The sequence below is a fragment of the Dunckerocampus dactyliophorus genome, chromosome 3 (genome assembly GCF_027744805.1).
Source record: "Dunckerocampus dactyliophorus isolate RoL2022-P2 chromosome 3, RoL_Ddac_1.1, whole genome shotgun sequence".
Classification (NCBI taxonomy): Eukaryota; Metazoa; Chordata; class Actinopteri; order Syngnathiformes; family Syngnathidae; genus Dunckerocampus; species Dunckerocampus dactyliophorus.
In genome coordinates, this window is record NC_072821.1 from 2,449,561 (window position 1) to 2,475,591 (window position 26,031).

The 26,031-nt window shown below is 42.4% G+C and overlaps 1 protein-coding gene across 3 annotated transcripts in view; it reads left to right on the plus strand.

Moving 5' to 3' along the window:
* Positions 1-7,873: 7,873 nt before the first annotated feature.
* LOC129178760 (BTB/POZ domain-containing protein kctd15) overlaps positions 7,874-26,031 on the plus strand; it is a 35,698-nt gene continuing 17,540 nt past the window's right edge. The window contains exons 1-3 of one of the 3 annotated variants that reach the window (XM_054771298.1): positions 7,874-8,721; positions 10,720-10,895; positions 20,596-20,740. In XM_054771298.1, the coding sequence (XP_054627273.1) occupies positions 8,713-8,721; positions 10,720-10,895; positions 20,596-20,740 (330 nt within the window). In that variant the 5' untranslated portion in view covers positions 7,874-8,712. Of the gene's footprint in view, positions 8,722-8,777; positions 9,041-10,536; positions 10,896-20,595; positions 20,741-26,031 lie in introns of those variants that run through there. The other 2 variants (XM_054771297.1, XM_054771296.1) reach the window with 2 other exon arrangements.

The window sequence follows — 26,031 nt, forward strand, 5'->3', positions numbered from 1 at the left end:
AGGCATGGATCTGGAGGTCACGGGGTTCACAGGGAGGTGCGTGCCATCAGCCTGCTGCCATTGATGATCAGGTCAGATCTGATCAGAGCCTCATGGCTACTGAATAAACCGAAAAAAGACTAAGGATAGGAAATGTTCATATTGGTACATCCCCAGAATGTAAGGACACAAGGGACATGAAGATCACACCCAAAGGGCGTCAGGTCCACGTCGTCAACACACCGGGACAAGACACGAGAGGAGAGAGCTGAATGGACGGTCACGGCGAGACACAGATGCAAACCATGACACAATGAACACAAGCGAAAAACCAGAACATAACAGACTGTGACATTTTTCATTAGGACGTGTTGGTCTGACTTCACACCCCTGAAGACTTTCCATGTCCTTTTTTTGAAGTGTGGGGCATATAGCGACCATTGTGGCATTGTGACTGCTGTCATTGGCTCTGTTTACACAGTGAGGTTATAAGTGAGCAACAAGTTAGACGACAATTGCTTGTACAATTTCAGTTGGAGAAACTGAAAGGAAAATCACTAAGCGCAAGCGCCTTAGTTTCATAGTCGGCATGTGCCCTGCCATTTTTGTCGCATAAAAACACCACAGTGTTCAACTCGAAGCAAAAACATTGACATGCAAAACTGTTGTGCATGTGAAAAAGTGGATTTTCTCCCAGCAGAACTTGGTGGGGGATTACATGTTGTGACCATAAAATGTCATCAGCCAGCAGCCTGGGTCGCTATGTGCTGCACAGAGCACTCTCCTCCAGCCCGAGGCGCTGGCCACACTATAAGCTGGCACCCTCCACCACCCTCTCCTTTTCTCCACCCCCTGCCTGCCTACCCCCTTTTTTGCACCATCCTGCAGTGACCCTCCCTTCCCTTTTACACCCAAAACCAGCCCTCCACGTTAAGGCGGCCCGAGGCAGCCTGGGTGTCAGTGCGGTGGCCTCGGTGTTGACAAAGCAGAAGACACATCAGACCTCCTCCCCCTGTTAGCGAGTTCACAACAAAAGCAGGGGTGGGGGGGGGGTCCAGTTTCACTCTAGCGAAGGGCCCTGGGTGGGGGGGCTGTTCTCAACACAAGGAGACCCCACCCCTCCGCCCGCTCTCCAAAACCTTTGCAGACGACAAGTGTGTGTTTTTGTCATGACAGCGCCGTGATGGATAAGTGCAAATATAAAGCATAAGTCAAGGTTGCGGCTTGATGTCATCATGACACATGCACTCTAATGAGGACTGTGGGTGCTCCGCCCCAAGGCGTGCTCAGCGGAGGGGGGTGGAGGCGGATGAGAGAATGCTATGTGATGCATAGCCGATGTGATTGGAGAGATGACACTGTTCACGTCGTCGCTGCAAACCAAATATTAGACCTTTTTTCAGGCATGATGCTGCTTGAGTGCAAAGACAAAAACTCCTTTCAGTGCGTGGACAAAATGACTTCTTGAACAGGGTCATTGTGTTTCTCATCTTGATTAGACTGACCTTTTTGTCTTCACAGGTACAAACACTTAACTTATGTCTGCTGTAGTTTAGAATCATACCACAGGATGGCAGCAGATGAGGTCATTTAGATACAACATGTTCTTGTTTTTGTTTAATTTTGGTAGTAGTTGCGGTGTTTCTTCTCATTTCTGCATTCATGTGAGTTACAGTTCCGTTCATATTGTTCAATTCTTTTCCAGTGATAGGATTTGCTTGTAATTCACAGGGTGGGTTGCAACAACACTATTGATTTAAATTGTGAGTGCGCCTTACCGGACAGAAACTGAACTTCGAAACTGGACAGTGATACCTAACCCTGAACAAAATTGAAGGTCAAAAATCATGTCTTGGGTTTGCTATTCGTTCTTTCAGACACAATGTTTACCCAATATTCAGATTGGTTTATCATTGCCAGTCAGTGCAAGACTGAAACGATCCATGGTGTGTAAAGAGAGTTCAAGTCAAAGGTCATATTGTGTTTTATTTTTTTCATCTTTCATATTTTCCTCTGTGTTGACTTCACGAGATGGCAGTTAATTTTCCTTAGGGGTGTAAGACAGTACATGATTCATTATTAATGTTCTTTTTCAAAAAATACTATAAATCATTATTTTATTTCAAAATACCGAACTTACTACTTGTTTTTAATTCATTTTTTAATTATTGAAATCATTTTTTTAATGATTTAAATGATTTTTCTTTAATTCAGGTCCTATTTATGACACATATTGTCTTGAAACTGCAATGTATGTGAAACAATAATTATGATACATGATTAAAATGATGATGCTGCAGAAGAAAAAAGATAAACACCCTCAGTTCCCCTTCCAAAGTATCAAATAAAGGACATTCTATCATGGAAGCAAAGACAATAAGGTCCAAAAATAGAAGAATATGTTTAAGGCACTCAGCATTTTTCCAGCTGTCATTAAGTGTTTCAGTCAATCCCATAATATTCTCGGTAGACCTCAAGCAGATGCAGTTGACAGCACCAGGGTCATTGCACTTCTACCTGCCGCAAATCAGCAACATTCACAGAAAAATAGTCTCTCTGTGCTTTTTAAAATATATTTTTTATATATATAATTGGCAACTTGGAGCACTTGAGGGGAATCCTGCTTTTTGCTTGCTGGCTGTTTTTGTGCAAAATAAGCTCCCCTCCAGCTCTCCCGCAAACACACTCACACACGACACAGCTCTATTAATAAAAGTGACACCTTGTTACCCCCGCTGCCTGTCGGAGGTTACGAACAATAAGTCCCGCTGCACGCCGACATCAAGCAGAATGTCAAATGGCTGCAAGAGCAAAGCAGGCGATCTCCACCAGGCACGCGCATTGACTTAAACTGAAAAATAATAACTATAAACGCAGTTTCTTCATGTTCCTTTCCAACTTCCTCCACATGGCTACAGGGGAGCGCTCATCTGATGGCAAAATATTTTGCATAATGCTCCTGTTTAAAGGTCCCATGTTATTGTGTTTAACACAATAGTGCTTGATGCTGGAATTTAGACAGTTTAAAAGTGTTTTGCAAAGCGCTATTGGGAACACGACGTTCTGTGTGTCTGTAGCTTTAATGCTAATGAGCTGCGTTAGTCCACTTTTTTCATTCTTGCGCTTGTCCAATGCCATGTCATACAGGTCATATATCACGTACGATACCATTAAGGAGTGGGACAGGACGACACAAACGCTAGCAACACTAGCACAGCTATTTGAGGTACTGTGCTAACATTGCACTCACACTTGTAGCTTACTCACGGATAGTTGCCTTTCTCTCAAAAGTGCGTGAGATGATATATTTTTGTCACATTTTTGCATATTATTGTTATTTATTTACAAATATAAAACCATGAACAATTTACAATTTTCACATTTGGAACTGAACTTCATGTGTGTGTGCGTGTGCATGCGTTCAAATTTTCCTACAATGCGTAACCTGCACGCTTCACTCCTCCACGCTCTCTCACTTCCTCCTTCAGGAAGTGAGAGAGTGATGGAAAAATTACTCATGACAGGTCATGTGTGATTTTTCCGTTCACATGATCCCTGCTGAGCTCTTATCAAATGCACTTCTGCCTCCTTGTGGCCGTTTTTATGGCTTCAAATTGCTCTCAAGTGAAATGCATTAGTGGAGAGTTGCGTCCATCACCTCTTTTTGCCTCTAGCGCAAAAAACTTAAATACGTTGTTGGGATTGGGCGTTCGGGTTTATTAAAGGTATTCAATGAGTTCATTGGTGAATTAACATTTTTTTCGAATATGCCCACGGCCGAATAAAAAACAAGTTAAGGCCCTAAACTGGCCCCCAGGCTGCACTTTGGACATCTCTGTGTTAGAACATCATTAAAAAGCAACTTTGCATAATGGAGTAAACCGGTGGGATACACTGTGTTTGTAAGCTACAGAATTTCTACTTTCTTCCTGGTGCTTTTAAATATAAACACAGGAACTATAACACATAAAACAAGAAAAAATATTTAAAAATGTAAAATTTGCCTTTACTACACTGTTTTGTCACAAAGACAATTCTACTTGTACAGCAGGAAATAAAACACACAAAAGAAGAAAAAATATTGAACAGATGTAAAAAGTTAGCCTATACTAAAGTACTATTTGTCACACAGATAGTTGTACTTGTATAGCAGGAAATTTGCACCGTGCCATACGTGCAGCTCAATATCTGGTAGATTCTCAAATAGCTGTAAATGTTTCCAGTGATCTTCATTCAGAAACAAGGACAAAGCTCACAAGGACGGGAGACACATTGTCTTCCTTTTAGTGGTTCTGGAGGCCACATTAACAGCACCTGCTTTTGGGCCCTGAGGCAAAGATATTATTCTTATATAGGGGCCATGCATTAATTCACTGGCTTCATTAATGCTTGAAGGAGGCTTTGAAATGTGGTGCACCTAAAAAAAAAAAAAACACACAGCAAATGTGAAATGTTCCTTTTAAAGTCTTATCAATAATCTGATCGCTACTTCTATGTACCTTTGGGCAACTTCGGCCCTTCTGCACACAAGCCCTTCGCATGACCTACTTCTCCTTCTTCTCCTTCACATTGACACCGCACAGCTAAAATCCATAAATTAAGGAAATTAACTGATGGGGCCCCGAGCCACTTTGTAAGCTATTTAAATCTTTAAATTTACAACATCCCTGCATAGGCCTGCGACATGTAATTGAACTAACTCCGGGCTTGTTTCCTTTTAATGAGAAAAAAAAATCCCCCTCCATCCCTTCAGTTTGTACCTCTGGAAACAACAAATCTGTGCCAGAGGGGAGGATGCGGGGGTTTGTGGGGCGCACTGGAGTCTAATTACCAAGACTTGGCCCTCTTCAAGGAGAGATGCATTCCCACACTTCCACCAGTCCTGCTGTCAAATAGCGCCCGCGTTATCACTTCATTACCTTTTAACAACTCAAGCGAAAGAATGAATGTCCATTGAATTGCACTGTATTGTTGTTGGGGGTACATTGTCTTCTCACTGGGGGGGATACCCTTAATAGTCAAGGCTTTGTTTGTTTGGAACATGCTAAACAGAAGTATCACATGTTTGCACTTATGCAATTCAACATCTTCGGAGCTTGTTTAATCCTACCCTTTCTCCGTGTCGCAACAATTACTCATAGTTTGTTCACTTCCTGTGTTTACATGTACACTGGTCAGTTGGTACCAGACCCGACCGTGATGAGTGAATCAATAATAAGAAAGTGACTATTTTTGTAATTACCTGTTTATGGCTTTCCAAATACGATTTGTACCAAATGTAGCCCTGTAGACATGAAATAACACCCCTATAGTCCTATTGTTCTTTGTCAACACCACATTGCTCAACTGTAGTGCGCAGGCTATGGGGTCACTGCAGGGACACGAGACGGCCGCCACTTTTAAACGTAGCATGCTACCGAGCTAAGTTAGCCTCCAATTTATTTATTCTAAACTTAAGAAAGGGTTTCAAATGGAGTGGCAAAGAAGGACAAAGTAAGAAGCCAAAAACGTACCACTTCCACACTATCATGTATGTCGGACATGCCATGGCTGACTCTATGCAGTGTGAAGGTCATGTAATCTAATGACATCAGTCATCATTGTCATCAGTGTAACATCACTGACGCCAACTGACCACAATACCACATATAAGTTGTCTTTCAATGTTGTTTGACTAATAGTAGGCCATAGTCAACCACGAAACAGCGGCCATTTATGAAGTAATTTTCGAAAACCCACGATAGAGTGCGGGAGCGATGTTCGAACTGCAATGTAGCGACGGACGACTGTAATTGTTTTGCTTTTGCGCCCTTGACTGTTGAGTTTCATTCCGTACCTGGACCCTTATTAGTCTTAAAAAAGGCATTGAAATTGATTCCTACCGCACAATATGCTACACAGTAAAAAAAAATGTTAACTCCCTTTTCCACTTGTACACCAATTTACAATGTTATATGGCATTGTACAGTTAATATAAGTGTTTATTTTCTCTTTATGTCCCAATAGTAACAGTGGTTAATGTATTTTTACACTTGAACTGTATGCCAATGAAGAATGTCCAATGGTCGTTAAACGATGGCCTGTACCGTTAACATGTAAAAAATGTGGCTTGTTTCACTGAGCTAATGCAGTGAATTGTCTTGTCTTTTTGTCTTCAGAGGCACCAAGATGCAGCCGAAGCAAGTAAGGTAAGGAACCATTTTTGTTTACACAAATTTGAGCCAATTAACCTGAACCATTACATTTCTCTCAGCCAATGGTAAATGGCATTTCACCTGTATAGCGCTTTACCTACTGATGACGCAACTGGGGGCTCCGTATCTTGCCCAAGGATACCTGGACACGATCACGGGAGGAAGGAGGATCAAACCCGTGACCTTCGGGTTGGGAGACGACCACTCTAACACCTGAGCCATGCTTCCCCTATCAGTGAAAGAAGGTAATTATGGGAAAAAAGAAATATAATGAAATACAGTACTCTTTTTTTTTGCAATGATTATATGTTTTAAGGCTGTAAAAGCCCTCACCATACACTTCATACACTTTCCTCAGACAGGCATTAACATTTTCTCACATTTCTCTCTTGTTTAAACACTCTCAAAAAACTTCAAACCTTTGTTTGAAGCCGTTCCGCTGTACTGTGTAGCGCTTGTGTATCCTTGTTAAAACATGTTGCTGCAGTACTCCTGTTGCAGTCCTCCTCCTTCGAACCGAAGATTCATTTACAAGCTAGCAATGACGCATGCGGGAGACATGGCAGCAGCACGAAGGAGATTGATTGACAATCGTCTCCAGCCAATCAGGACTCAGAAAATAATGGGTGGAGCAGACAGCCTAGAAGAAAGAGAGAGAGGGAGCGAGAGAGACACTCAAATTCCCACAATGCAATTCTTCTTAAAGGGCCAGGATGAGCCTTTAAAGAGATAAGAACCGCTAAAAAAATCTGCGAAACTGCGAATCCGCGAAAAATGAACCGCGATAGAGCAAGGTAACACTGTTGTCACTGTCAAACATTACTCACCTGTTTCCATATATGTTAGAAATATGTTATTTTGTCACATCTATTCAATAAAAAGTTGGTTTACACCAATAAATTCCATTTTTGCCAGGGTGCCTAAAATGTATCTTGCTTGTACAACTACTAAAAGCTTTATAACCTTGCAAGGGTGATAATCGCATGTTGTTTTTAGCATTTCTTGACCTTTTGGACTGCCATAACATATTTATAAACAATACTGTAAGTCTAAATTGAGATTCTTTTTCATTCGACAAAATGAAACCGCCAGTTTTTATCCAGTAGCAAAAGCCAAACATTTATGTCACATCCATTGATTCATCAAAGTCTTCTATATTGAATGTTTTTTAGAGAAACGTGGTGTAGGGGAGAAGAGGTTAAATGTATGTCACTCACTCTCTGTTGGTGAAACTTACGGATAGTTTGGACAGTTATAAAAGATGAAGTACCAAGTTCTGACACTGGTGGGCGCCAAACGTCAACAAACGTTCATTGGTATGCTGGTACAGAGTAATTGCTGGGCTCATTGCTGCATCAATTATTCACATTTATTTACCCCCCCCCCCCCCAAATTCCCAAATAAACAAACATGAAAATAAATAAATAAATAATAGTTATAGAGACCACAAAAACACTTTGATGCTTCGCTTCCGTTGTCTTTTTAACCATAAATACACACACATAGTGAGAAGCAACATTACAATAATCAGCTTGTGAATCCTATTTTGCTAAAGTCTGGAGGCTGTCTTTTTTCATTTGAGCATGAGTGAAGTGTGTGTGTGTGTGTGTGTGTGTGTGTGTTTTGGCCAGATATCTCCATCTAAGCCCTGTGCTATAATTGAAATGGCGCATTTGGCTGCAGGCAGGTTGTGAGGGCTGCTTGCTGCTGCAGCGTGCATGCACGTCCGTGGACGTCATTTGGTTTGAATGGCCTGCGGGAAGTGTGCCCTTGCAACAGCATCATCATCATCATCATCAGCAGCAGCCACTCCAGACATTGAAGCAAAGAACAGGAAGGAGGAAAGAAGTAGGAGGCGGACTATATTGCTGGGATTTTCTATTTATCTCCGCTCAGAGTGTTGTCAACAAGTTTCTATACGCTTTTTGGATGCCTTTTACCTGCAACACGCCTGAGGGACCGTTACCATAAACAACATCTTTGTTGCTGAAATAATCCACTCTCTGGACTTGCATTTGCAGCTTCAACTTTTGGTGAAGGGGAACATCTGCTGCTTCCATTTTTTCAGCCTGGGAAAACACACACAAATGTAAGATATCTGTGCAGGCATCATTTTGAGAATAGGAGGAGAAGGAGGGAGGAGATGCAAAGAGAGGAGGAGAGGGTGGGGGGGATATGAAGGCTTTCTTCCTTGAGAAAATTGCCTTGGCGGGAGAGTGGAGTTGAGTTAATTGTAGCCTAATCCCTGGCCCAGAGGCGCTTGGGCAGCCCGGAGCCAGATTCTTCTTCTTCTTCTCCGCTCCTCTTCTTCTTTTTCAGCTCTTTTATTTAGAGACGGGATTATTGGGTGTCTTCCCCGAACAAACCACAGGAACACTTTCATTTAGGCACCAAAAAAGAAGACGAGAGAGGAATAAAAGCGAAGGAGCGCGCAATTTTACGCGCGTCCAAACCCGGAGCAGAGGAGAGAAGGGGGGAAGGAAGGAAGGAAGGAAGGAAGGAAGGAAGGAAGGAAGGAAGGAAGGAGATCATCACATCTATGTTCAAGGTAAGCAAGGACGCCTCCTTTGCGCTTCTTTCTCCGCTTGCCTGCTTGCTGAGAGAACAGCAGCCGTGAGAGCATCACACTTTTTTAGGGGGGGGAGACGTGTGTGTATGTGTGTGCGTTTTCAAGCAGTTTTGTGCATGATCGAGTGGACCGTTTGTGTATTTATCGCCCTCTCCCTTCTGGACGATCGTTGAGCGCCCAGCAGCAAATATTTAAAGCATTTTTGTGGTGTTTTTAAAAAAAATAATTATTATTTTTGCAACGCGAGGAGGCAGACTACCGGATCCCCATCAAGGACTCCCTTACCATGTTTGAAACGGTAAATGCTAAATACGTGTTTTTAACTATGACATTAGAAGTGTTTGCACCCGGTTCACGCGTGGAAATGTCAGAGCAAGCTTAAATAAGACGCCATGTTGAGCATTTTCTGCATGCATGCTGCACCACAGTGCTTTAATTCTGCAGTGTCGGCAGCGGGTGAGTGTTTGCATTCATTTTGACTTTATACTGGACTCGTTTTGGTGTAAAGATGCTACTCGTTTGTTCCAGAAAGAGAACGGCCTGAGTTCTACCACCCCTCAAAACTTCTCAGGTCTTCTTTCCTGGGATGTGCAATGTAATCCCATCCACATGTAATCGTATTAGAGGAACATGATACCTGAAGTGAAGAGAGCACCACCCTGGGAATGAAAAATAGGCGCTCTGTGTCGTATAGTAGGACTTTTTAAAAATATGTCTGGCTGTAAGCCTCCATAAAAAACGTATGTGCCATTAAACAATATGACCTTTTAACACACTTACAGAATCCACAATGTCACCTCCTAATTTAAGCAATCCACTGGCTGTCAGTCCACCACCAGTGCCCAGCCTCCTTTACATCACCGTGCATGGTCCACCTTGCAGCCTCTGGCGCCACAAATTACTCGCCAAGCCACTCTGTAGAACTTTATTAGACATTTTGCTACCACTTTAAAATAGCAGGCAGGAAAAGTGGCCATAATTGACGCTTTATTAACCATTAAGAAACTGTTATTACATTGTTGCTAATTGCCACTTCTACAATTCTGTCTTCTGTTGCATTTTTGTGACCTGAAAGGCATTTCATTGCACATTAGTTTGTTCTGTTTAGTGTTGAAATATTAGCGGCATGCAGTAATAGTAGTAGTACATATAGGCTCATCACTGGGCAAGCTGGAAGTTGCTTTCACTTAAGCATTTCTGAGGCGAGAGTCCCTAATTGGGCAAGAGGGGACCATATTTGGTACCCTAAAGTTGAGCACAAATAGATGCCACACTCACTATTTAGCAGCAAAACCATGTAGTGTCTCCCAGCCAATCAGCAAGGAAAGATCATAATGGGAAAAGTGACAATATGATCGAAGAAAATGATATATTAGGAAAAAGAGCGGACCAGCTTAGTTGTGCATGTAAAATATTGGTGTGAATTATGAAGTTATATTGTTGTTTGTATGGAGTTTTGCAGTAAGCATCGCAGTGCAGTGTTTGTCTTCTAGTTGGAATGTACAGGTAAAATGACAATTCCACATCCACTCTATGACAGGATTTTTTCGTGTATGTATGCCCCCACTCCCGCTATCCCTCTCAGATTGGTGCCTGGTGTGTCTGGGTGCATCACATCTCCCCCATAATGCGACCTTTAATTAGAATATTGCAGCAGCAGTTTGTTTTATTCCCCTAGAGGCTGACACCTTGCATCCCCTCCCTCTTTCTCTCCCTTGTCTATCTGTCTGTCTCTCTCTCTAATAAGCATCCTCCTCCTATCCTCGCCTCCGGTGCTGAGCCAAAAGATGCAAACATACTTAATTAGAGCCACCGTGGTATAGGAACACGCAGGGAAGCGACCAGGCAGTCATGGAAGTGATGTGATAGCGATCAGGAAGGATATTGTCTGATTTGCACTGGAGGATCACTGTTACTCATCCATCCTCTTGTTTTCTTCCTCCTCCTCCCATGGCTTTTTTGTACACTTGCTTCCAGGAGGGGCGAAGCATGTCACGGCTCTCTCTGACCCGGTCCCCGGTCTCCCCTCTGGCCGCCCAGGGCATCCCTCTGCCGGCTCAGCTCACCAAAGCCAACGCGCCCGTGCACATCGACGTGGGCGGCCACATGTACACCAGCAGCCTGGCCACCCTCACCAAGTACCCCGACTCAAGGTAAGGAAAGTTTGGATTTCTTTGTCTGGGAAGGGAATGGGCAGCACCTTGACAATTTAATACACCTTCCCTGAGTCCAAATGCTTTCAAGCCCCTGAAAACAAGTATACTCTGCAGTGTCATATTTTTGGGGAACAAATAAGATGTGCACTTCCGTCACATCTTGACAACTCTGTCCAAATACTTCTGGTCAACTTTTGAGGGCAGCAGCTTTCACTTGTATGCGTGCTTGCTGCTTTTGAAAATATTTACCTGCACTTTGTTTATATAACTGATGTCAATTCAGCACTTTGTTATTCTTCCCTTTTAATGTTTTTGGTTGCTAAGCGGCATCGTTGGAAAAGAAATGCAGTTCCTGCAGCTTTTAGCATAGTGATCACGGCACATTTTTCAATTATAACTCCGCGTTTTTTCTTTTTTTTTTTTCCAGTAGCTGTTCATTTTAAAATTATTTTATCTGTGAATTATTTAGTGGAAAAACGACCAAAATTATGTCACTTTCAAGAATCATTACTGTCTGCTTTCACAAAGATAACGATGCTGAGTTGTGATTGATGCTGTCAAAGAGGTATTAATTTGACAATGTAGTTGTATTTGATTGTCATGTTTGTATCCCTGAAGTGACACGCAGCGTTATGACTCATGTCAGTGCACACAACATACACAAAACGCGTGAACAGAACGAATGACCACTGTCCAAGTCAATGCATCCGCCATATGGCAGAGTTGTTGGAACAACCATGAACAAACAAAACAGAGCATTGTTTTCTTACTAAAAACAGGATTTTGCTTACAACTTTTGTATCGGGTCACAGATTGTGCATGTGTAGCTAGTGTCCAGTGAAGAAAACCCCGTTTATTTTAGACAGTTCTCCTTTCCATAATGGAACATTAAGATATCATGATTCAGGTTCCACAAACCCACAAACCACTTTATTCCCTGCAAAGAAAAAGAGTATAAGAACCCACCCTCCTCGTCCCCCCCACCTCTGCCTGCATGGCTTCCCTTCATACAGTCTTTGGTGTCAGCCGTCAAAGTCCCTTGTGGGCCAAGGTAAACACACACGCCAGGTTGTTAGAAAATGTGCCAAATTGGCTACAGGAAACAATCCTCCTAATCCCCTGCTAATAAAAGGCTTGATGCGCGCACAGTCCACTGACAGGAAATCCCCGACAGCTCTCCTTTTTTATGTTCAAGCGAAGAATAAAAGCTCACCTCGGACACGGGTTGGTGATTGTTTTTGTCATTTACACTCTTACGTTCCTCTCACGTCGTGTTTGTACCAGTACAGTAGGACGTTTGTCGTTCATTAGCAAACTGATTGGGAAATTAGCAGGCGATTAACATTGTAAGTAATTTTATTCAAATTTTATTCTTCAAATTTCAGTGAAACATTTGGCCTAACAGAACCACATACGGAAAAGCACATCAAAGCGCAAATTTTTTCCATCCAAGGGAACCTCATTCCATTCACTTTCCAATGGTCTGTGTTGCATATTCAATACTGCAACAAAAAATGTTGCATTTTTAGGTCAAAACAGTCCTGCTCCAAACCTTCCTTTGTTTTTAATCACGATTAGCTTTACAAATTGTTGGAACCACTACTTGTTAGCGTCCTGTTTCCATGTCTAGAGTACTGTAGTCCTTTTAGGCAGAAGACTAGTTGAACGTCAGGAATTACATGGAACTCACTCACGTGACATGATTTGTTTGGAATGTTAGATTAGTCAAATCCCACATTCCGTATTCTGAAAAGAACATATTTTTCTCTATTCTTGTTATTTAATGAGCAAAATCATCTTAGCACTAAAACGTAAACGTAAATGCACATTTTTTTAACGACAATAGAAGAACATAATAAGCCTTTCAAGCTTGACAGCAGCAAAGTGGACGGCAGCAGCACACAAGCATAAGCATCGGTATCAGAAAATACCAAACGTATGTCAGCGTACATACTGTACGTACATAGTGTACGTACTGTAACTGTTTGTTCTTGTTCAAGTGTAAATGCTCCGAAATGCTGAAAAGGATAGTCTGTGAAAAGTTGGGTGTGGGCGGTCACTCCCAAAATAACAATGGCAGACTGTAGCGTTTTTGCTGCCATTATTTGTGCTCATTTACTGTACTGCTATAGCATCCGGCATAGTCCTTACTACTTAAACTTTAAGGTAAGATATTTTCTAGATATTTGTGGATAAAATGAGCATTCGTTGGTTATGCGTGTTGTGTTTCTTGTGACATCACCACCTACTGGCCTGGCATGCTTATTACATCGTTTCCAGTCCTTTTTTAAAATTATTTTTAAAATGAGTTTCTTTTGTAACTTTTGGTAAGTTTCATGTGAAACTTTCCCCTGTTTTTGTTGCATAAACATACTTAAAGTGTTTTTTTTCAGTGTCGGTATACTGTATGGTAGTTGCTTTTGTCAGCAGTGTGAGATCTTCCAAAGATGTTTTTGATGGGCAAGCGTGCAAATAGAACACACAAACACGCATAAAGTCATGTCAGAGCACCGTGGCGGTACGCTAGGAAGGGTGAAGATGCGAGTGTTGAGTTGTTCTTCCCCTCTCTCTCTTCTTCACACATTCTCCTCAGCTCGCTCGGCCCGTCTCTTTCTGTTTCTTTCTCACCCGGGATCACGCACACACACATACGCTCACTGTTGTCTCTCGCTTTTCCCAGCCTCCTCAGAGCACACTTGGCCTCGGGGCCCTACTTTCCGCTGGAGCCAGTGGAAGGCGGGAGGGGGAGCCCCCCCCTCCCCTTTCCACCCCTCCCTTTGTGTGAATTAGGATAATGGCTGACAGCAGAAAGCAAAACAATTACACTGTGGCGGAAGAGCCAGTGCAAGGGCCACGCACGTCCGGTCGCAGTCCAGAGACCGGACGAGGGGTTTTTGAGCGACTAAAGGAGCGCGGTTAAAGAGCTTGAAGTCGATGATGACTTTTAATAGATGGCTTGCTAAATAATGCAGTGTGCCAAGAGAAAGTTAGTCTAGTAACTAATGTGCGGCTCTCCGTCTTCCTCAGCGAGGGCCATATTAAGGGACAGTGGCCATGAAACATTGATGCGCGCGCTGTGGAGCTCTCACTTGAACAGAAGCTGGGGAAATTAGGGGCAAATGGTCCACAGACAAGGGGGACTATTTTGATAAGAGCACTTTTTTCGCCCAGAAGACGAATCCTCGACGTGTGCACGAATTTTTGTTGCTTCAGATGGCTATACATACAGTAACACATCTTAGAACTTGTATGTGTTATGACTTCATTTTAAGGGTGAAGGTATGAGGTGTTCTTTTTTAACCATATAGCGTGTCAACTTCCAATTGTGGTCCACTCTAGCAGACATCATCCTGCCGAATATTGGGGCATTCAATGTAATCAACCAATTCATCAATCAGAAGTTGACTCGTCTTCTTGCTAACACATTTTGAACAATGTATGCCTCCAGCTTTTTGAGAATGATCAAGGGCAGGCCCCCCAGTGTGCACCCACAGTACACACAGCAAAGTCCCTTAAGGCAGTGGTTCTCAACTGGTTTGGCTGCGGGACCCACCATCAGCCCTCAGTGACAAGCGGTGACCCACACTGCTGATTTTTTTAACTCCTCTCTTTATTGGGCGCTCTTCTCCAGCAGATATCTGCTGCTGTGTGTCGGCTGGATGGCACGTGAAATCCCCATTCCTTCTGTCCTTCCCCTCCCGCTCAAGTTTTACATGGGTCGTAGCAAGTGCATAGCACAGACAAGAATGCGAGGTGAATTCACGGATATCGGGTCATTTCATGATTTTTTTGCCCAGGTGTGGACCTGCAAGCCACTGGAGAGTAGGGGTGTCCTAGTACAACCTTTTACTTCCAATCCAATACCGGTATACCGATGCTTATTTTGTCGTGTGGCATGTTAGAAAAGGCTTGATGAAGTGATACATTATTACTGGAACAGAGAACAATACTAGTTGGCAATAGTAGGCATATTTTTAGCCACAATGTGGTGGTGGCTAGGCATAATATAGTCAGGTTGAAGGTGCTGAATTAAGGGTTTAAACCTGACTTTACTCACCACTTACAGGGGGTGGTTATCTTTTCTGTTATACCTAATGACTTCTTGTGGTCACATGGGCGTTTCACGTGTAACGCTGCTTCAAACTTCTGTACATACTTCTGTGCCACTACGGGAACGGGAAACTTTTGCACTCAGCTGCGTCGTCTTTTTTGGACTATAACGAAAAATACAGACGGCTGACATCACTCCAGCGGCTCTATCCGGCCGCTGCTGGGTAGACGTGCTGTTGCGGAGTCTGGAATTGACTGCTTGTTATCGGAGTGCCAATATTGGAGATTTTAGATGCAGACGGATATAATCTGATACTCTTTTATATCCGATTTCAATATTAGATTGGGACACGCGTACTGAAAGCGACTCCCGGCCGCGACCCACCAGTTGAGAATCGTGCTTTAAGGCTTCAGTGTGGAATAACGGTCTGTTTTGGGGGAATGGACAAACATTTCCGCAGACATGAAATCAGGGGTGTTTAGTACTAATCATCAGGGGTGCAGCGACACGCAAATTTCATGGTTCGGTTCGGTTCGATACGTTTGTGTCACGGTTCAATGCTTTTTTAATACAAAAATGAATTACCTTGCCTTTTTAAATTGAAATTTGATTGAAATTGCCATTATTTCTCTCAATTTTCAACACTTTCAGCATGATATGAATGTGGGAGGCGGAGCTCAGTGGCTCTGTGCTTGACAATGCAACCTAAGCCAGCGTAGTCGATCGCAGATACACAGATACACTTTCAGCACAGAGCGCCGTCAGAAGTTGATCAAATAAATATAAAACTGCGTATTGTTCGATACAGGGGTCACGGTTCGGTACGCATGTGTATTGATGGTGATCACTAGTGATGTGCTGATCGATACTGACATATCGATACTTCAGATACCAGCTCTTCATGCTCTAAAATTGGTTCTCAAATCAAAATATTGATACTTTTGAAACTTCAGCCATTTGAGGTAATTATGGTAAATAGGTATGAGGTATATAGATATTAACAGGAACATCGTGGAAAGTAACTACGTTATTGAAATCTTATCTAAATGATACGCAGTTGGTGGGAACTACTTTTTCTTCCGCTTTGCGTAAGTGCATAAAGCGTAAGCACGGCGGCACACGGCTCTGCTCAGTCAGTTGAAACGATGGCCGATTGTAAACAGAGCCATGCATGAATTGTGAATATAATGTTTTTATAATGTTTTTCTAGTTCTTATAGTAATTCATCATTTATTCTAATGCTTTTATTATTTTGCTTATTTTCTTTTTATTGTTAAAAATACCAGTTTCACATATTGTATATGATTTTGTACTGTTTTTGTAGTGTTGTTGTATATTAGCTTGGCTGTACTAATAATCACTCCGCTACTTCAGTATATTTCAGGGTTTAAAATCAACACATAAATTACTCTGATGTCTTGTATTCTTTATGCTATGATTTTAAAATTTAGAAGACACATTAAGTGTATCTGCACAGTATCGCCATCAGATCGGTATCTCCGATACCAGCCTGATCTTCACCCAACATTGGATCAGAAACAAAATCAGTGGTATCGCACATCACTAGTGATCACAAGCTGCCTGTTGGAGATCGCTTGCATGAAAGCCAGACCTTTTTCACTGAGGGCTACATGCAGAAAAATTAAAGCATGCCACTTTCTTTATCAAACACGCTAAACCCAACCCAATGTAGGTCAAAATATGCAAAGTAATGAAATATATTTCAAGGAAAACCAGCCTGAGCTTTGTGTTAAAGTTGGCAAAGGAAATCGTTAAGTATTACTGGAATACCACATTCAGCATTTCATCTTTTTCTTGTAACATAAGAACTTAAAATACTATTTAAATATGCTGCGGGCTAATTAAAAATCAGCTGGCGGTCCCCTGGACGGACTTTGGACACGCCTGCTGATACACGTCTCAATAATTTTGTCCACATGGTGTACATGCACAAAACCTGTTAAACCTTTACATCCAATTGATCCGAATAGGGAAACACGGAGAAGAAGGCCAGCGGAGAGAAAGAGACCGAAAGTGAGTGAGTGAGTGAAGTGAGTGGAGGAGGTGGAGGGGGGGGGCGTTGGTGCGGGTGGTGGGGTGCAAAAGAAAAAGAAAAACAGGCAGCATTTTAATTGCTTTTTAAAAAAGTGGAGATGAAAAACAGAGTTAGCCCGCAGGCGTATGGTGAAATTCTAGCTGGAAGAATTGCAAGACCATATGAGAAAGGAACACCTCGGGCCAAACAGGGAGATGAGTATTGGTTTTTTATAAAGCATTTTGCATCGATTTCCAGAGAGAAAAGCCAGCGAGGGAGGGAGAAGGGAGGACGGAGACGGAAGAAAGAAAGACAGAAAGAAGAATGAAAGACAGGAAAGAGAGAAGGAGACATCTTTGCTCCTTTAAGCGGTCAAAGAAGAGAAGTGTAAAGGGAATTTGTAGAGGTCAGCTGACCCTATACTGACTCAAACGCTGTCATTGAAATCAAATGAGTCCATTTCTTCCGGTAATGGCGTGAGGGTGCTGTGTCTTCATCACCCGACAGATTAAACAGCAGACAATAACAAGTGAGGACAACAACAGAACACAGACCCTCGCTAAGGGACCACAAAAAAAGAGTGATGGAAGCCGTGTGAAATGCGTTGCCAGTATTCACAAACGTTCTCACTATTAAATGCTAAAATAAAGCACATTTATTGTGGCAGTAACAAGATGAAACATTAGGAAAAACAGCAGCCCCGAGCCCAACATCGCTTTTAATTGTTAAAAAGGCATGTTCAACATTTGCAGAAAAATAATGAACACAGTGGAACGCAGTAGGGAGCAGAGTATACCTCCGCCAAGGCGAAACAGTACTCATTTGGATCAGATACTGTAGATAGATGCATGAATTGTGTTGAAAGGCCGAAATACCCACTGATTCAGAGGTACACTACCGACGATGTGCCCAAAATTGATATCCTTCCCACGGCTGAGATCAAATGTGTCACACCGGTGACAGGAAAAACCGAATGTCTTTTTTTTTTTTTTTAGGCAGTCTTTTATAAAAAATAAAGATGTTGACCTTTGTAGATGTTGAGATGTACAATACATCTTCACCATAGGAAACTAGAAATAGTCAGTTCCAGGGTCAAGCTGTCGGCATCTTACAACCTTTATTCACTGCACACGGTACAGTTTTTGCTGCCATTCGAGTGTAAAAATAAATACAGTGAAACACTCAAACTTAACTTTAATGACCAATAACGACGAGCGATTCCCATCACAGGTGCGCCTCATCTCTTCTCAATTTTTACATTCTGAAAAGTCATGCAAGTGTAAAAAGAAGTTAATCTCTCTAAAACGTAAAGAAAATCCAATGCTTTTGAAAACCAGCGTACTTTGACTTAGGCTACGTTTACACCGCAGGTCAAAAAACAGGTAAATAATTATGACGCCTTTGATAAATTGACATGTGCACGCATGCGTTTGTTTGCGTGACTGCTGGTCTCTCTGTGCCACACAGGCTGGATGACGAGAGGGTTCACTCTGCATCTGTCTGTGCGCATTGGTTCTATAGTGGAATGAACGGAGAGAGTGAACCGTCCTCTCATTCAGCCTCTTTGTGGAGGCGGGGCTGCCAGCTACTACCCTCTTGCCGTAGCAGCAGCTAGCTTCGTGAGAAAGCATGCGCTAACATGAATGGCGGCACAAAAGCGATACTTTTTAAGGCAAATGCCGCAGGCACATTGTGGGAATATATTTAAACAGAATGAACAAGGTGAGCGCATGAACACCGATGACCGACTCGGACAGTTTTCTCAACTGGGAAATAGAAAATACAGATGGAGGTGCTTGGGCAGCAGCGCCTTCGACCCGACAGTCAACGCTTACTGAACGCAAATAAACAAAACAGTGCAAAACGGTGCGCACCCACAGACAGTGCTGCTGGCTACATTGCAAAAACATACATACAGGCAACTTCTGTGTCAAGCTAATGTCTCACACAGGTACACCCTACACTATACTTAAGTACCATATAGTGGTTTAAATGTGAATTACACCTGCAATGCCTGAAAAAATTCTCAAAAAGTGTTGCCAATAAGTTCAAATATCGACAGTAATTTGTAGCAAAATTATCGACCAGCAAAATGTGTTATGGTGACAGGCCAACACACTTTATATCCAATCTATACATCATTGAAAGGCGTTTTGTGCCATGCTCACTGAGGCTTGGATAAAGGAACTCACTGATGTAGGCAAAAGTTCCTCTTGTCATCCAAAAATGATTTTAAAACAGTGTTAGTGAAGCGGCTCACGTCAACGTCTCACCACTCCTGGCTCCGACATCCACCCACATGTTCCTCGGCACAGATGTCACAGCAAGTTCTCCATGAACTGCCATAGCCAAAACTCTTGGCTTTTTCCTTCATAAACTCCCACGTGGAATCATTTTGTGAAGAAAATGTTGACTCCCGTTGCACAAAATCCTTGAAATTTCCACAAGTTACTTCCGTAAACACAATGCAATGTGTGCGACGTCATGTTTTGCATCCTGTTCTCCCTGATGCACATTTACAAGACGCATTTTTTTGGTAACGACCACATAAAGGATCCGTAAGCGTTGACTGTCGGGACGAAGGCTCCACTGCCCCAAGAACCTCCATCGGTAGTTTTTTTTGCCCAGTTGAGAAAACTGTCCGTGTCAGTGTCGGTGTTCATGCTCTCACCTTGTTCATTCTGGTTAAAACCGAAATATTCCCACACTGGGGCTGTCGGCTGTGGCATTCGCCTCAGAAACCATCGCTTCTGTGCCTTCATTCATGTTAGCAAATGCTGCCTCCCGAAGCTAACTGCTAACCCTCTGTATCCACTCACTAGTTGCCCCGCCTCCACAGAGAGGCTGAATGAGATGAGGGCTCACTCTCTCCGTTCATTCCACTATAGAACCAATGCGCACAGACAGATGCAGAGTGAACCCTCTTGTCATCCGGCCTGTGTGGCACAGAGAGACCAGCAGATGGAACACACACGCATACATGCACGTGTCCATTTATCCAGGGCGTCAGAATTATCAACCTGGGTTTTTTATTATCTACCCGATTTATCGATTATCGTGACCAATCAACATTGACTCTGTGGCTCTGTTATGATGTGTATGTCATCAAGCTGCCGCCTGTTCCTATACATTTGTAACTGTCATACAAGTGTAAAAAGAAGTTGAACGCGTTATTATGCTTGCATCCTAACATGAGAATGACAGAACGGTTATTATTAGAGATAATCGGATGTCTAGCTACCAATGTCCTCTTTACTAGTATGCCACTCTCCTCCATTCCCCGCTTCCGTTTCATTTCCCAGCTGCGTAACAGGTGAAATAATAGGCGCATAATGCTACATTGATGCCATTTGAAAAATGTTTAAAGTACACGGGGCAAGCGTGCGTTGTTTTAATCTGCCTGTGGAAGGGACACTTCAAACAAGTCTGGAATGGAGGAAAACGCCGCCTTGAGCGCCTTGTTTCAAGCGGCCACGCGAAAGCATTTCAGGCTCGTCGCTAATAAAATTGAAAAATAAATGGAGGGTAATTGTTTCATGCATTTGGCGGGCTTATTCCATTAAGTGTGTGTGTGTGTGTGTGTGTGTGTGTGCACCTGTCTCAATTTCCAGAATCAGTCGCCTGTTCAACGGTACCGAGCCCATCGTATTGGACAGCTTGAAGCAACACTACTTCATAGACCGCGATGGAGAGATATTCCGCTACATCCTCAGTTTCCTCAGGACCAGCAAGTTGCTGCTTCCGGAAGACTTTAAGGTAAATGTCCTCACACAGCAACGCCGCTGCATTGTCCGTCTTTGTATAACAACACAAACATGACTGTGCATCTTTTTTTTAAATACCTTAAACAAGGCCACACCACACTTACATTACATCCTACAGACTCCAGACCTGTTCCAGCATCACCGTACAGATGTCCTTTATTGGTCATTTGAAGCAAACCATCCCTAAAACTAAGCACACTAGTCATCTGCTATAAACAAACCAATTACCCGTGCAAAAAAACATCAAGGGGAAAAACAGATTTTGGTTGTGAACATCTTATTTGCAATTGCATGTTCAGCAGCATGTGCCTTCAAATTTTAAGTTTTTTTGTTTGTTTTATCCAAAAATTCTTATTATTTTTCTGGTTTTTAAAAATAATTATTTTGTGACCGTAGTAGGCCTGTTACACATTTATCGTCTCTCATGGGCCACTTTTTTCATCAGGCCAATGGAAATGTAGCTTTTCAACGTAAAATTAGTGACATTGTTACACAAAGGCAGCACAGAAAATCTATGCTAAATTTGTGATCTGTCCACAACAGCTGCAGAACCCTCAGCTAGCCTGCTAACATTAGCAGCTGGTTTGCTTACGTATTTATCATTTCCAGTGTCTATAGCGTTTGGTGACAGATAACTAGTTGGCTGTAAATTTGATTCATTTTTAACATTCTTATGGAATTTTATACATTTTCACTAAGCCTTCGTCTGCCATCAAACTATCCTAAAGATATGCGTTACATAAACCATCAACAGAATAACACATTGCTGTTGTCCAGTAAAAAGCATGTGCATTTTTTTATATTGTGATGTGATATTGATTCTCCATGTTAGCTGCTAAATTGATTAAGCTCGTTGTAAATTTTGCATTTGGATGGAAATTAGCAAGACTTAGTTTGCTACATTTTTTTTTCTCTTTCACATTGCGTAAAAAATCCCTGCAAAGTTTGCGATCAGTCAGTCACAATAGCTACAAAACCTTAAGCTAGCCCACGAACATTAGCAGCTAATTTTCTCATGAAGATGTCTTGGAAACATATTTATAGTGGCCATTGTTTTCAGTGATTCAGAGAATTCATTAATAAATGATGGTTGACTATGACCCATTATTAGTCAAAAATATTTAAAGACAAGTAGTATGTAGTATTCTGGTCACTATGCATCAGTAATGTCACATTGATGAGACATTAGCTTATATGACATTACCTTAACTTGCACTGCGGAGTCAGCCTTGGATGCAGAGTGAAAAAGTTCTCCTCCCGCTCCGTGTGGAGGTGGTACCTTTTTTGGCTTCTTCCCAACTCAATTTCAAACCCTGTCTTAACTTTAGAATAAATAACTGAAGGCCAACTAGTTGGCTCGGTAACTTGCTAATGATCAAAGCGGTGGCCGTCTCTTGTGTCCCTGTGGGGACCCCGTAGCCTGCACATAAGATTTGCAAAAGATAGGCAGTGAGAAGTGAGAAGGATGGCTGCCATGTGATTGAGCCACATTACGGTCGACATGAGTTCTTATGTGTTATTATTGCTTGTCATGTCTACTATATTAGGTCATGCGAGTATGTAGGTAGCTATAGGGGTGTTCCCTCGTGGATCTAATAATGTTAAACAGATGTTTTTAGAAGGTAATAACCAGGTTTTCTATGCTCCAACTACGAAAAGATTCCATTTATTAATATTGAATCTGACTTTGCAGAAACTCACTTATCACGGTCGAGTCTGGAGCCAATTAACCGCGATAAACGAGGGACGACTATAGTGTTCTTGGCGGATATACCATTTTTTCATCCATTTGCAGCTACCTGTTAGCCTCTCCTAGCTTAAGATGAATTGATTGATGATTTGATTGAATTTAGCCAAATAGTGAGGTTAATAAAGATGTTTTCTGCCTAAAGACAAAGCTGCTACACTGGTCACAACATGCCTGACCCTGGCATAGTTAGCCTAATTCAGGGGTGCCCATCACGTCGATTGCGAAGGTGGTTTGGGTCGATCAGTCAGCTGACATTAAGCTCCCCTCCTGATTCGCTGTTGGCAATGATGAAGTGGTGAACAGACATTGCGAGCTACACACGGATCTTTATTATTGTGATTACGGATGAACTAACTCAGTAAGATGCCTGGACCTGTAACAAGTTATTTGTTCAGTGGTAGCGGCTAGTTATGTAGAAAAAAAGGTGAATGAACTCCACTATAAAGGCATGTTTTCTGCTCACTTAAGCTGTTTCTTAAAGTATTATTTCATGATGAACTAGAAAATGCGCCCATTGCTGAAAGCTTTTTAATACGCTGCCTTGACCTCAGCTGCATTGTCTTTTCCATAATCCTTTTCATTTCTTGTGTATCGGGGATGTTTGGTAGCAAATGCTAGTACATGAACTGTGTGTCTAATGAATACTACGTCGCTACAGTATTTTGACTGACATACTGAATGATATCAAATATTTAGATTCCCTGTAAACTTTGAAGCTGTGAATGTGAAATATCAATCATCAGTATTTTGTTTACATGTAGTAGCTTCAAAGTTTACCAGATAGATTTTATTCATGTGCTTCATAGTAAGAGAGAGATCATGTCGACTTGGAACCTGCATGCTGATACGTGTACAACGTACATAAGTACTCATGTTTATAAATATAGTAAATATACGAGTTGTCTATGTTTATAGTAGGAGGTAGACCCTTTCATTTTAAAAGTAGCTTGCAGGCTGAAAAAGTGGCCTGAATTGAATCAACCTTAACATTGTTATCATGTTTATTTCAACAAGCCACGTCCTGGTTGAGGCTTTTTCCGCCGTATTGTTCATGCTTCTCATCGCTTCTAATCCACCTAAACTGAAATGACCTTTCCACTCGAGTCGTGCGAGTGCAGTTCATCCTTCTCTACTAGGGAACAAGGCGAGACCGAGCCACTTACAGCCGGGGGCCAACTCTCAGGGGCCCCACAGAGAGTCTGAACCAGATCCAAAAACCTCAAAGAACAGAACATGACATGAAAGCCTGCATATTTTGGCAAATGATGGTCTGACTCAGTAGCGATTAGTTTTACCGCCTGCTTTATTCATGCTTTGCCTCGCCTTCTGTGAAGTCTTGACAGTCCAATCAGGCGCCGCGCTGGAGGAGAATGCCTCCGACTTCATTGTTTCGACTCATTACAATCCCCTCGCATAAGCCCGTGTTGATCTGCATACCTTTCAATTTGCGTGAAACCCGAGTTTGGGTGGGGGGGGGGCTAAATGCAAATAGTGCGAGGCAGAATCGAGCATGTCCTTATCTGAACACAATCAGGCTTGCCGTCGCCCCAGGCCTGGGTCTGTTCTGCTGCTGGCAGCCGCAGCCTTGTGTGTTTTGTTAAATCAATGTGAAAGTCTGAGCAGAATAGCAACAGGAAAAATGCTCAGCCTACATCAGTGCTGCAAAAATATTCCCTATTAATAACCGCCCTCATTATTCAACGAGCCATTAATCACACAAGAGTAAGCAACGTACTCAAGGTGTGCTTATAAACCGTTGAGTTTGCGCTTTAAATCGATGATGCATTGCCTCTTCAGGGGCTGCTTCCCATGATTTGTACGTTAATGCTTTGTCGTTTCGACAGTGAGGAGAACCATATCGTTGTGAAGTAGCTTAAATGTTGTTTTTCACCACAACTGTTCCTTTAAAGATGTGCTGTACGTCCTCATTCAGACCTTTTGGACACCTCAGCGTCAACATTTTAAGCCACTTAAGACATAAATAAGACTTGTGCTGGTGTGTGTTGCTGCACATTTTAAAGATAAAGATTGGGGAGCGCACAGGAAGTGACATCAGGGGTTCAGAGTTGCGTTTTAACTTGGCGTGTGTTACAGCCGCAATAGTAGACCGTCTCAGGGATTATTGATATAATTTAAACCTGGTATTTGAAGTCCGGTGCTTGTGTGTCTCACTGAACATTACAGTAACATTACTGACACCTAGGGACCAGTGTATAGTACTACATATCATCGCAACATCTTTGAATGTGTCTTCTGAATGCTTTATATTTGATATACGTCAAACCTGTCTTAGCGGCCACCTTTATAGAACAACCACCTGCCTATAGCAGCCACTGAAAAATCCCCCCCAGCAAATTTACATGTTATAGACCCTGTGTATAGCAGTCACCTGTCCAACGCGGCCAGCGGCCACCCATTTTGTCTCCCTTGGTCAATATCTGACCGCATAAAGCGGCCAAATTACCAACTCAAGTAAAAGCATCATGCACGAAAAAGTTTTGTTTTTCAATCAATGAAGGCGTCGTGTGTAGACTTTAATTACTGAGTCCTAGCTCAGTCACAATCATTCACAAGATCCACACAAACTGTCCGTTGTTCCACATAAAAAAGCCGTCTTCTTTTGAGCTTGCTATTTTCTGGTCAAACATGTAACTTTAAGAGCATTTGCACCAAAACATTACCGCAAAGTAGGCTGGGAACAGGACGTGCTCCCAGCGACGCTACAATAAAAAAAAAAACATACGCTAGCATGCATGCGGCAGCGGGAGCAAAACTGAGTTGGGTTCTACTTAATTGAAGTATTTTAGAATGTACTCAGGTTATTTTTCATCAATCCTCATCCACAAATCCATCAAACTCCTCATCTTCTGTATTCGACACAAACAAAGCCGTCTTCTTCTCCGTTCGCTACTAGTCTGTTAACTTGTCAGTGTTATTCAGCTCCGAAGCAAAGAAGGAAACTTCTCCTGTTGCTTCTGCCAACTTTATTTCTTGAACGCGGCCACCAGACAGCAGCTCAGAACACACACACATCTCTCAGCATCGTCTCTCCTTCCTGCTTGCCCACAAGGCAAAGGTTAAACAAGCCCCACTACATAGCTGTCCAGCCAATGCCTGTAAGAAATGACACCGTTTATTTCCTGGTGTGCACTGGTCAATACTGTAATGCCGCTTGTTGTGGGGAAGGAGAGACTCACGTCGCCGATGCACTTTAATGGCTTTATTAACAGCGGAGAACACTGCAGGACTTTACATCCACGCCAACATAAACACACTTCCCAACTCTCTCCAAACTCACAGCTAGCACTGAGCCTAGCTCTCCTGCTCGGGACGCCCACCGTCACTTCCCGTCACTTCCCGATGAACTAAAGCTGTAATGACACTCTGCCGTATAAAAAGTAAAATATTAAAAACAAGCGTAAGACATTACTAGCACAGCTTTGTTCTGTGGGTGGTGGATATATTCTATCAGTTATTATTAAGCCTCTAGCTTCCTTTTAGTAAGTAAAAACCTTGGCTATGATTGCACTACA